Genomic DNA, 13,761 nt, shown 5'->3' with positions numbered 1-13,761 from the left:
CGCTCTTCTCCAGCTGTTCCAGCATCTTTTCTTCTTTTTTTCCTGTTGTTTTTACTTTTTCCTTCTACGATGCCATCTTCTTTATTTACTCTACAACTTTATCTTTTGTTTCTTATATTTTGTATTTATTGAACTTTGTTTTTTCTTCACTTTATTTCTTCTTTTCTGGAGAGGCCTGGTATTCCCCTACTGGCCACTACTCCATCATGTGATGTTGTAACTCTTGATGCAGTGGAATGGAGATAAGGGCTGAGCACAGGTGTAATATGCTGTCATGCTAGGGATGTTAGTCGCTCTTATCTGCCCTCTAATTAAGGCTTTCATTGCATCCCACAATATAAATTTATCTTTCACTGATTCCGTGTTTATTTCAAAGTATATTTTAATTTGGCGTTCAATAATTTTTCTAAATTCCTGTCTTTTAAGTAGCATAGAGTTTAATCTCCAACTATATGTTCTTGGTGGGATGTCCTCCAGTTCTATTGCTAATAACAGGGGTGAATGATCTAGCTTCATATTACATTTTCCAAACTCTCCCTTAGATATGGGCTAACAAGAGGAACAGGTCAATCCTTGAGTATGTTTTATGTCTACTCGAATAATATATGAGTATTCCTTCTCCTTTGGGTGTTGTCTCCTCCATATATCGAAAAGTTGCATTTCCTGCATCGATTTAACCATAAATTTGGCTATTTTGTTCTTTCTACTAGTTTTTTGTCCAGTTTTATCCATCTTTGAATCCAAATTAAGGTTAAAGTCCCCTCCTATCAATATATTCCTCTGCGTATCTACAATCTTCAAAAAGATATCTTGCATAAACTTTTGATCCTCTCCATTAGGTGCATATATATTGAGCAAATTCCAAAATTCTGAATATATCTGACACTTTATCATCACATACCTCCCTGCTGGATCTATTATTTCTTCCTCTATTTTGATTGATACATTTTTATTGATTATATAGCTACTCCTCTGGCTTTTGAATAATATGATACGTGCCCTACCCAGCCGTTACGTGCCCTACCCAGTCTCTCCTTAATTTCTTGTGTTCCACTTCAGTTAGATGCTTTTCCTGTACGAATGCGATATCAATTTTTTCTTTTTTCTATAAATTTAATAGCCTCTTCCTTTTGATTTTGTTATGTATTCCGTTAATATTTATAGTCATATAGTTCAACATGGCCATTTTATACTTTGTTTACATCTCATTTCCTTTTCCCCATTTCCATTTTTCAGTTTTATTTTTTTGAATGCACTGTATGATAACTTCGAAAACATAAAATATTTCAACCATTCCCACATCTAAAATTCCCTTAACCCCATGTGTCCCCCCGCCTCTCAGAGTTGCCCCTTGTCCCTTGCTGGGATACCACAAATCCTCTCCCCATTCAGACTGCAAACCCGTTCGCAAGTGTCAACCTATTTCGCAGTGACTGTTATTTTTACCCACCCAACCCCCTCCAGAAAAGACCTCTATCTTCACATTCCAACAAAGCTCCCCCATTTCCTCTCTTTTTCTTTTTATGTTCTATTTATCTATCTATTTATTTATTTATTTATTTTCCCCCTCTTTTTTTCCCCCTTCTTCCTTACTTCCCTCCTTTAATTCTTTCTTATACATTATTTTTACTTCTTTATATGTAGTTTTTCATCCTCCTTCTCACCTTCAACATATGTCCTCTAGTGCATGCTGAACCATATAACATTACAGCACAGAAACAGGCCTCTTTGGCCTTTCTAGTCTGTGCCGAACAATATTTTTGCCTAGACCCACTGACCTGCACCCAGCCCATAGCCCTCCATACCTCTCCAATCCATGTACTTGTCCAAATACCTCTTAAATGTTAAAAATGAGCTCACATTCACCACTTCAGATGGAAGCTCATTCCACACTCCCAACACTCTGTGTGAAGATATTCTCCCTCATGTTCTGTAGCGTGAATAAAAGCTCTCACGACTGGAAGGAGAACATATGCTTTTATTAGCTTATAATGAGGGTAGGATCTTACAGTGGTCTTCAGAAGGGCTCAGGTTTTAGGCGGGAACCCAGGGTTATATATGGGTAGATGGGGTCAGAGCCAGCCATCAGTATATTACACACCAACAGTGAATCTCAGTTCACTGCATTCACCCCTTCCTGCAGAATTTAGGTCTGTGGATCAAAACAAAGAACATTGATTCAGAAAAAAAAAATCAGAAAATATACAGTTATTTACAAATTTAAGCAATCTGGGGGTTCTGAAGATCCTGGTGGAGGGCCTAAGGACTCCTTGGTTCTCTTGGTCCCCTTGTGAGGGAGGAGTGGCAGGCAGGGTCTCTGGTTCTATGGTGGAGGGGGATGCACTTTCCTCCTGAACCCGATTCCCTGAGGCCGGACTGAGATTGGTGAGAATGAGCTTTCAGCTCATAGGACACTTGAGGCAATGAACCCTCTGTTCCGGTTGGTGCCAGGTCCCTGATGGAGACAGTGTCTTCCTAACCATCCGGATACTCCACATAGGTATACATGGGATTGGCGTGGAGCAGTTTCACGTTTTCACCAGGACATCGGTCTTGCTTCTCCTCACATGCTTCCTGAGAAGTACCGAACCAGGTTGAGAGCATAGTTCCTGATGCTTAGAAGTATGTGAGGAATAGCGTTGGTCTCTGTACATGGTAGTGACTGGATGGAATGGAATGCCAGCATGAATCTGGAAGGCCTCTTGACTTGAGGGCTAATTTGAAAGCCTTCCAGACTGTTATGTTTTCCTTTTCAACCTTCCCATTCCCCTGGGGGTTGTAGCTAGTAGTCCTTCTGGATGCTATGCCCCTTGCCAGCAGGTACTGATGTAGCTCTTCACTCATGAAAGATGAGCCCTGGTCAAAATGTATTTAGCCGGGATACCCGAACAAGGTGAAAATAGAATCTAGGGGCTTTATGTCTAACGAAGTGGACTTGTCTGGACATTGGATGGAAAATGGGAAGTGGGAGTACTCACCAAAGAAGAAAGTGTTCGTATTCATGGAAGGGAGAGGTCCCTTAAAATAAACACTGAGCCATTCGAAGGGCCTGGATGACTGATAGGTGCACATTTGTAGGGTGGTAGAAGTGCAGCATGCATTCCGCACAGACCTGGAAATACCTGGTCATTTCCCTGATGTCTTCCATGGAGTGGGGCAGATTGTGCACCTTGACAAAATGAGCCATGTAGAAACTGCAGTTGACCGATGTGTGCAGAGGCACATTTTCCTCTGAATAAGGCATCTGGAGGGTCATTTTTTTTTATTTTTAAATTTTTTTATTTTTCATACTATGAACCATGCTGACCAAAATACACACAAACATTTCCCTCTTGAATATACACTGTCATTTTCTCCCCTTTTCCCCCCTCCCTTCCCTCCCTCCTTCACCCCCCTCCCCACCCACTCAATGTTCAACATATATGATACATTAAACCTGTTAAACAATGTCATCATACAATGAAAATAAACAAGAAAATTGTGTCATCTACTTTTACGTACTGGGTCAGTTCATTTCGTCTTCTTCTCATTCTATCATTTTAGGGGGTGGAGGTCCGCGGTAGGACTTCTCAGTTGTGTTCCATGTACGGTTCCCAAATTTGTTTGGATACTGTGACTTTATTTTTTTAATTACATGTTATTTTTTTCCAATGGAATTCATTTATTCATTTCTATGTACCATTGCTGTACTCTCAGGCTATCTTCTAATTTTCAGGTTGACATTATACAATTTTTTGCTACAGCTAAGGCTATCTTAATAAATCTTTTTTGTGCTTCATCCAATTTGAGGCCTAATTCTTTACTTATATTACTTTGAAGAAAAATCTCTGGATTTTTTGGTATGTTCCTTTTTGTGATTTTATTTAATACCTGATTTAGATCTTCCCAAAACTTTTCCACATTCTCACATGCCCAAATTTCATGTACTGTGGTTCCCGTTTCCTTCTTACAGAGAAAACATCTATCTGATAATGTTGGGTCCCATTTATTTAACTTTTTGGGGCATGATATTTACGTGTTTATTGTATTTCTCATAGTTCCAGAGCATAGATTTTCCCATGTTTCATTCATTATTTTTATGTTTAAAACATGTTCCCATTTTTGTTTGGGTTTACAGCTTGTTTCCTCATTCTGTTTCTCTTGCAGTCTGATGTACATGTTTGTTATAAATCTTTTAATTATCATTGTGTCTGTAATCACATATTCAAAATTGCTTCCTTCTGGTAACCTCAGCCTGCTTCCCAATTTGTCCTTCAAGTAAGTTTTCAGTTGGTGGTATGCAAACATTGTACCGTGAGTTATACCATATTTGTACTTCATTTGTTCAAAAGATAATAATTTATTTCCCGAAAAACAATTTTCTATTCTTTTGATCTCTTTTCTCTCCCATTCTCTAAAGAAAAGGTTGGAGTGTCATTAAGGGCTTCTGGCCAATAAGCGATGTCATAATTGTAGTTGGAGAGCTCGATGCTCTACCAAGCAATTTCATCATTTTTGATTTTGCCTCTCTTGACATTATTAAAGAGAAATGCGACAGAGCACTGGTCAGTGAAGAGGTTAAATTTCCTACCAGCCAGGTAGTGTCTCCAGTGCCTCATGGTTTCTACAATGGCTTGATCCTCCTTTTCCACAGTGGGTTTTGGGAACTTGTGGACTTTGCAATATCTGAGAATAAAAATGCAACCAGTCTTCCCACCTGGTTGAAGGTAGAAGCTAGGGCCACATCTGAAGCATCACTTTCCACCTGGAAAGGTGAATGAGAATTCACGGCGTTCATGGCAGGTTTTGCAATGCAGTTTCAGAGGTACTTAAAAGCCATTTGGGCTTTGGCTGAGAGGGGAAAAGAAGTTGCTTTTAAGAGAGGTTGAATCTTATCAGCATATTGAGGGATCCACTGGGCATAATATGAGAAAAACCCCAAGGATCTCCTCAAAGCCTTCATGGTCCTGGGAACAGGGAGTTCTAACAGGGGGGGCATCCTATCGGGGTTGGGGTCAATGATGGCATTCTCCACCCAGGCATTTAGTCCTGAACACACACTTACTAGAGTTATAAGTGAGGTTCAGGTATTTCACTGCGTGGAGAAATCTCTGAAGGTTGGCATCGTGGCCTTCCAGCGTATGGCCACAGATGGTGACGGTATTGAGGTAGGGGAAGATAGCCTTTTACTCAGACTCATTGACCATTAAGTCCATCTGCCTCTGGAAGATATAAACCTCATTAGTGATACTGAAAGGGACCCTCTGGAATTGAGAGAGATGACCATTAGCCTCAAATGCGGTATATGGACGGTCCTCAGAATGGATTGGCAATTGGTGATAAGCAGTTTTCAGGTCGATGGTCGAATAGACTCAATATTGTGCAATATCATTCACCATGTACGCAATTCGAGGGAGGGAGTATGCGTCCAGGAGTGTGTAAAGATTAATAGTTTGACTTTGGTCAATTACTCGCCTGGACTTGCTTTCCCCTTTTACCACGACCACTTGTGCTCTTCATGGGCTAGTGCTAGGTTCGATGAATCCTTCATTGAGGAGACATTGTGTCTCAGACTTTCTGAAATCTCGATCTGTTGTGCTGTACCTTCTGCTTTTGGTAACAATAGGTTTGCAGTCTGGGGACAGTTTCGGGAAGAGAGGTGGGGTGGGGGGTCTATCTTCTGTGTGGAGAGCCTGCATGTGGGTTCTGATTTTAGAGGCCCTCTGTTCTGAACCAATATGAGGGGAGGGGACCAGAATACTGCAAGGTCACTTTTTTAAAGTGACACTGGAAGTCCAGACCCAACAGCACTGCAGCATACAATTCATTAACTACATACAGGCGTATTTTACAAAATTCCTCCCCTTCAAACGACATATGTACTATACAATGTTTTTGAATACAGATAGCATGCGAATGTGAACTACACTTTGCAGATGATGCCGCTTTAGTTTCCCATTCAGAGCCAGCTCTTCAGCACTTGACGTCCTGTTTTGCGGAAACTGCCAAAATGTTTGGCCTGGAAGTCAGCCTGAAGAAAACTGAGGTCCTCCATCAGCCAGCTCCCCACCATGACTAACAGCCCCCCAACATCTCCATCGGGCACACAAAACTCAAAACGGTCAACCAGTTTACCTATCTCGGCTGCACCATTTCATCGGATGCATGGATCGACAACGAGATAGACAACAGACTCGCCAAGGCAAATAGCGCCTTTGGAACTACACAAAAGAGTCTGGAAAAACAACCAACTGAAAAACCTCACAAAGATTAGCGTATTCAGAGCCGTTGTCATACCACACTCCTGTTCGGCTCCGAATCATGGGACCTCTACCGGCATCACCTACGGCTCCTAGAACGCTTCCACCAACGTTGTCTCCACTCCATCCTCAACATTCATTGGAGCGACTTCATCACCATCATCAAAGTACTCGAGATGGCAGAGGCCGACAGCATCGAATCCACGCTGCTGAAGATCAAACTGCGCTGGGTAGGTCACGTCTCCAGAATGGAGGACCATCGCCTTCCCAAGATCGTGTTATATGGCGAGCTCTCCACTGGCCACCGAGACAGAGGTGCACCAAAGAAGAGGTACAAGGACTGCCTAAAGAAATCTCTTGGTGCCTGCCACATTGACCACCACCAGTGGGCTGATATCGCCTCAAACCGTGCATCTTGGCGCCTCACAGTTCGGCGGGCAGCAACCTCCTTTGAAGAAGACTGCAGAGACCACCTCACTGACAAAAGACAAAGGAGGAAAAACCCAACGCCCAACCCCAACCAACCAATTTTCCCTTGCAACCGCTGCAACCGTGTCTGCCTGTCCCGCATCGGACTTGTCAGCCACAAACGAGCCTGCTGCTGACGTGGACATTTACCCCCTCCATTAATCTTCGTCCGCGAAGCCAAGCCAAAGTCAGCATGTGAATGAAACACAAGGAAGGATACACCTTATGATTGTATTCTTGCACAGTCTGTGAGTCTATGAAGCTTTCAGTAGAGCATGTGTTGATTAGGCATTTAGTGGAGACTCTGTTTATCTTAACAGTCACCATGGAGTTGCTAAACTGGTGAGGTCTGTCGCGATTTAGAACCATTGAGGCTAGGACTTTGGAGACTCTGTGCTCCTCACTCGAGTGGTCCCCATCATCCTTGGTTGCCTGCGGGTAAGATGGAGTCAACCTGATGATGCCACAAAATGGCTACCCTCCTTCCTCCTCTGATGATGATGGCGCTGTTAGAATTTGTGTCATGGCAAGATGGCCACCGGACTTTTTCATTTTGTTTCCTTGCAGCCACTCCCCTTCGGTGTGTAGCGCAGCAAGTGTGTTCAGGTAAATTTGGGGTTGACATCTTGGGGCTGAAATTGGATCCGGGAGGGGTGCACGCTGTGTACTTCCCTTGGCTTTTCCTTGAGTGGCTAACGCTCGTCCTGTGTCCTTTCTTGCCATAGCTGGAGAAAAAGGTGACTTTAGCTGGGCAATGAGATCAGGGGTGCTGGCAGCCGTTATGGCAGGGATAGTGGGAGTAGCCGGACCTTGAAAGGAATCACCTGGGGTAAGCAAGCTCGCTAGCTTCGAGGTCGTCATTCTCAAGCTTGGCCTGTTTCAGCACTTGGCCAGTTCAACGTGAGTAGCCAGGTCCTTCTTACCTGACTTGAGCAGTCGCTGCCTCATATACCTCGAGCTGAGCGCCCCGACTAGAGTGTTCCGGATTTGTTCTTCCACACAAGCATGGCCTGGACTATTTTGATACTAAATCAAACCACTGCAAAATTATGAAACAATGACAGAGGCAGCCTTGCAAAGAATATCCGGATCTTGTAAAAATGAATATCCCCGAGATGTACAGTACATGCCCCTACACCTGAATAACCTTGTAAACCAGCTTGTAAAGATGTAGGCTATAACGCCCACAACAACCTAGCCTAGTACAGATCAACGTAAACTAACCTAACTTCGGGGTTATTCATCTTTACAAGACTCGAATATCCTCCCCAATTCCATCTACGATTGCTAACGTTGTCAGAAATTCTACGCTAGGGCCTAGACTATTTATGTTCAGGCTTACTGCTTAAGCCTAGGCTATAGGCTCGACCCTAGGCTAGCATGACGCTGTCTCAATCTCATATTAAAGTACAAGTTCTCTTATTGATTAGCCTTTTGCCTGTTTTGATCTTGATAATAATAAGAGATGCTTCATCAGCTCCGGAATACATCGATCTTACTGGGTCAAATGAACACGAAATATGACATTTTTGGCAAGGGAGACAAAGGAGGCCTATAGCCAGTAGTTTAATTGAAGACATAATTCCTAAAAATATTTCACTGAGATAATATGATCAATTAATGGCAATAACTTCACGAGTTCACTGACAAGTCCCTCAGTTTATAAGGCCTTTAGTATTATTATTTTACCAGTTTAAACAAAGTCCATAACAGTGTTCTCTGCTCAGGGTCTGGGCTCAAACACGTGGGTGGGGCCCCCTTGATGCACAGGGCCCAATTTGATCAAATTGGTCAAATAGGCTTAAAACTAGCCCTGCCTAGAATATGACTTGCTATGCAGACGGCCAAACAATTAGAAAGTCCTATGTGTTCAACCTTAATCTATTTATATGTTTTTTTCTGGGCTCACCAACTTTGGGAGAGGCAGTAGAAAGGTGGAGAACATTAAACAGGGTAGGATATTGTAAGATGTGGAAGGGTTCAGATGGGCATGCCAATCCCTGAAAGTTAATAATCAGGTTCCAAAAGTAATTATTGCAAGATGAAAATAAATAATGACTGCAGATGCCTGAAATCTGAAATACAGAAACAGAAACTGCTGGAAATTATCAACAAGTTTGGCCACATCTTTGAAAAGGGAAAAAGATCTTGTGGTTCTGATTCAAGAAGCTTTTTAAGAAACAAGAAAACAAGTCTGATGAATTTGACAATCCGGCATCAATTTACAACATCTTTCCTCAGACCAGGCCAGAAAAAAATTGTTTCAAAATCTTTTCTTTACACCAAGATGTCCACGCAAAAGTGTACTGTGGGCAAGATTTAAAATTTCATGCCATTAATTTCTAGGAACAACCACCTGATGAATCACAAACCCCTCTCTTCATTAGCAGGAATATCAAGAGGTCTCCATTTTCTCATCAACATTTCTCCATTCAAGTAAAATCCACAAGCTATTCCTTTAATCTCCGGTTCACTTACTTCTTTGTCCCTTATGTCAACAAGATCTGTATCTATTTTCTGTTGTTGAATTAACTCTATCCTTGACAAAGAGAAATTCTTACTCTCACAATTACCCTGCTCTTTCAAAACTATTTCAGAACCACTGGGCAAGTCTCTATCAACTGGATCTTCTTCAGCTCTCATAATTTTCCTGCCAAAGACCTTGTTACAGCACATGCTGGATATATTTCACAATACTCTTTAACCTCATCCTTACTAGGCTGATTTGTTAATCTCAAAACTGACCCAACTTTATCCTCTCCCAAATCATTCCCTGCATGGGGGTCCTACTACAACAGGTGCTTTGACTAATTCTGAATTTAGCAGAAATGTTAATTTTAATTTTAATATTGTGAAGAGATATTGACTCTACCTCACCTCCAACACCTTTAATCAAAGTTGTCTCTCCTGGGTCAGTCCTTTGATCAAGAGTTAAAACACTTTCCAACAACAGTGACTGAGCAGCCCCAGTATCTCTAAGAATTTTAACTGGAACCTGCGATTCTCCCTCCTTTACTTAAGCCAAGCCCTCTGACACAAAAGGTTTGAAAACATCCATGACATCCTTACCAGGTTTGGAACATCTGTTTGAATACATGCTTCTGGGAAAACCAACTTTTCTCATATCTTTTTGAATACTAGACAATTCGCAATAACATGACCAGATTTCTTACAAAAATGACATACAAATCCAGAAATTCTGTCCTTTCCCACCTTCATCTTTTCTCTTAACATTCTCCCCAGACTTAATTTCAGGTTTACTATTCTGCTCCACATTAACCTTCTGAACAGGCTTATTAATCCGTTCCACATTAACTCTCTGAAACTGTTTAATATTCTGAAATATATTTTTGTGAATTAGGGCAAATTCGTCCACTAATCTAGCAATTTTCTGCCATGTCCCCACATCTCTCTCATCCAGATATAATTTAACCTCATTTGGAATACACCCTTTAATTTCCTCAATTAAAATCAATTTTCTCAATGTCAGAATCATTATTTATTCCTTTCAAAACATACAGATTTTCTTCAGAGCAAAATCCATATAAGATTGATTCCATGTTTTCACCAAATTCCTAAATTTCTCTCTTTCCTCTTCCACCTTCCATTTTTCTCTTTCTTCTTCTTCCACCCTCAATTTCTCCAATTCCAATTGCAACTCAACAGATCTATCGTCTGGAACATTTTCTAAGTTTTTCTCAACAAAATTTCCCTCACCTATATAATATTTCACTATAATCCTCTATATTTGTATTTTCCTCATCCAATGCTTGACTTCAGTCAGTTTTAAAGCCTTAGAAATAACCATCAGCTCATTTTTTCTCTTGCTTTGCAGTTCTGCAGGTGATGGTTGTGACAAAAATGTATCAACCTCCATTGCTGCTGTTTTTCCACACACAAGCATTAAATTAGCTTTGAAAAAAAAACAATTTAATGAATAAATCACAAAAACTCCAATTTTCAATCTGAAAGGACGAGGCCCCATAAAATATTATGAGCCCAGAGGACCCCAAAACCCAGCAGCAATAGATATTCCTCCAAGACAAATAGTTACTTATACAAAAGTTGCTTTCAATTATCTTTAAACATGAAAACAGAATCATACTTTAACTTCACAAACGTAACTTAACCCACTTTTAATTCTAAGCACACGTGTATGTGAAATGTATGTACATTCAGAAAATTCTTTTGATGCACAGTCCTCATTCCTCCAAGTTCACTGGTTGGAGTCAATTCTTATACTATGCACAGAATTGAACATATGTAAAGTTCACCAGCCTTTGGTGCTTGAAAGGTGAATTGTCTGCTCAGAATGGTTCTTGTTGGTTTTCACAGAGATATTAGTTTTACGATGAACAGTGTCTTTCTGACGAAACCTGCTCCCTTCAAGGTTCTCCAGGTGATAACCTCTTTCTTTCAGGTCACCACAGAGTGCCTTTATGTTTCTCCTCTTCCAAGTGAAACATTAGATAGCCAGACCTCTCCTCTTGCATGAACCACAAGGGGGTTGACCAGGCTGAATCAAGTACTTGCAACCTGTCTTCCACATGTGTTTTCCGCAAGCTTGCCAGCTTGTTCTATACCAGTTCCAACTGCTGTTGCTGGCAGTAACACTGTAGAAGTGACCTCTCTCTCTGTGAGAGAAAGCCTGTTTAAGTCTCTCTGCTTGCAAAACCACATGACCATCTTTGAACAGCTCCAGATAATCTGCGGCTCCAACATAATCTTTCATCTGTTGCCTTTTTGTAAACAACAATCCATTAGTGAAGTCTCTTGGACACTCTCCAAAGCTCTTGCAAAAGCAGTGGAGCCTATATGTCGAGCATTATCAGAGCTCCAGCATTTCAAATAATATCTTTTTTTAAGTATTTGTATGTAACCTATTCGAAGAAACCTTTCCCAATTTATCTCCCAAAAACATATCCATATACTATGTCACACTGCCGACTGCACACATTATCAAGACACATGGCACAAACTTGGAGTCGGATATTGACTTGGAAATTGGAGCTTGATTCTAATTTAAATTACACAAGTGAATTGGAGTTTATCAAGATTGGTTGTTTGAGAGTTACATAACTCAATGGAGTTTTATGTAATTCTGTAATTTGCGAAAATCTGTCAATTTAACTTTATCACTCATTGTGTAGTCTCATATCCTTAATCACTTTGAACTATTTAGTATTGAATTAAATTCTTGTATGCAATTGAACAGTATGACTTGGAAAAATGTTCAATTAATGATCCACTTCCAACAATGATGGCTTTTCTCTTGCCAGAGTTCTTGGAATTCCAGACGTGCGCGCCATATGTGTCTGAGAAGGTCCGCTCTATATCCTCCTTTTTCCAGGGAGCATTGTACCTCATCCAATTTGGATGTGGGATTGGGTAGAACCGATTTGTGGTCCATAAAGAGATGCCATTACATTCTTTGCCACTGAAGATGCCTAAATTTTCAATCCTGCACCATTTTTTCACCATTCGGGTAATCAGTCGAGGACCTTGTTGACCCCAAATATCTCCAATGTAGTTGGCCACAAAATCTAACATGCAATTCCACATGAATGGATGGTGCAGACTAAGTAAACCCAAGGCCCCTTTGCTGACTGATCTCCTGCTTTCTGGGCATAGAAAGTTAGCAATTGGCAAAGGCCTCAATGATATTATGTCAGTGTCCAGGTAGGTGCCTCCATACTTCCAGATCAATGCTAACCTACAGGCATCAGAAAACACCCGGATCCAATATTTCTCCTTTTCTGGATTTACCTGTGTGGCATTGGAGAAAGATATGTTTATTTCATTGTATTAATTTACATTAAACCATAAGACATAGGACAGAAATTGGCTATTCAGCCCATCAAGCCTGCCTTCCAATTTAATCATGAGTTGATCCATTTTCCCACTCAACCCCACTTCCCGGCCATCTCCCCATAACTTTTGATGCCCTGGCTAAACAAGAACCTATCAAACTCTGGCTTAAATACACCAATGACTGGACATCCACTACTGCGTGTGGCACAGATTCCATAGATTTTCCATCCTTCGGCTGAAAAAAGTCCAACACATCTCTGTACTAAGTGGAAGCCCTTTAATCCTAAACTTGTCCTAGACTTTCCCACCATGGGTAACAACCTTTCTGCATCTACCTTGTCCATGCCTTTCAACATTCAAAATGTTTCAATTGGATCCCTCCTTTTCCTGCTAAATTCAAATGAATACGGGCCAAGAGCTGTCAAACGCTCCTCATATGACAACCCCTTCATTCTTGGAATAATCCCAGTGAACTTCCTTTGAACACTCTCCTAATTTCTCATAGATTCTTAAATGAGGGGCCCACAATACTCCAAATAAGGTCTCACCAGTGCCCTGTAGAGCTTCAACAACACATCGTATTTGCCTTCTTCACCACTCTCTCAACCTGAAAATTTATCTTCAGGCTGTCCTTCACTAGGAGTCCCAAGTCCCTTGGCATCTGGGTATTTCAATTTCAGCCTTGGGTGCTGTACCACAAACTTGTTATGTCAGGAATCACTCGGCTGGATCTTCACTGCACTCCATTTATCACAACTATATCCTGCCTTCTATAGGATATAGACCCATTCACAGCTTTGATGATCCACAGGCACAAGGATCAAATTGTCTACAAGGAAGAATTTGGAAGGTACATAGAGAGAAGCCACAGAGGTCATGAAACAAAAGTCTGCAGACACCCTGATTGTGACAAAACAGAGAAAAACTGAAGGAATACAGCAGGTTTTTCAGTGTCTAAAGGAGGTAAAGATATATAATCAACATTTCGGGCCTGAGCCCTTCCTCAAGGTAAAGAGGGGCCACATAGGTCCTGGGGGATGCAAATTCTCGATAAACTGTAAACTGGTCATGTTTATTTCCAAAATGATTTTCACAATAAATTTAATTCTTTTGTCTAAATAAGCCCCAGACTGAGATAAATGTTCACTGAAATGTTGCAATAAATTAAATAAATTGGGCAACATGGTTGGCGTACAGTGCCAGCTGTATTTGAATCCCGCACTGTCTGCAAGGAGTTTGGATG

The 13,761-nt window shown here is 41.2% G+C and overlaps 1 protein-coding gene across 3 annotated transcripts in view; it reads right to left on the bottom strand.

Moving 5' to 3' along the window:
- Positions 1-1,979: 1,979 nt before the first annotated feature.
- Positions 1,980-13,761, bottom strand: part of LOC138743724 (alpha-1,4-N-acetylglucosaminyltransferase-like) — a 73,372-nt gene continuing 61,590 nt past the window's right edge. For 2 of the 3 annotated variants that reach the window (XM_069899368.1, XM_069899367.1), the window contains exon 4: positions 6,503-12,473. In XM_069899368.1, coding sequence (XP_069755469.1) covers positions 11,886-12,473 — 588 coding nt within the window. In that variant the 3' untranslated portion in view covers positions 6,503-11,885. Of the gene's footprint in view, positions 2,153-6,502; positions 12,474-13,761 lie in introns of those variants that run through there. The other variant, XR_011345037.1, reaches the window with a different exon arrangement.

This window comes from Narcine bancroftii, chromosome 9 (assembly GCF_036971445.1).
Source record: "Narcine bancroftii isolate sNarBan1 chromosome 9, sNarBan1.hap1, whole genome shotgun sequence".
NCBI classification, from domain to species: domain Eukaryota; kingdom Metazoa; phylum Chordata; class Chondrichthyes; order Torpediniformes; family Narcinidae; genus Narcine; species Narcine bancroftii.
Note: the sequence above shows the minus strand (reverse complement) of the source record. Positions and strands in the feature narration are given on the sequence as shown.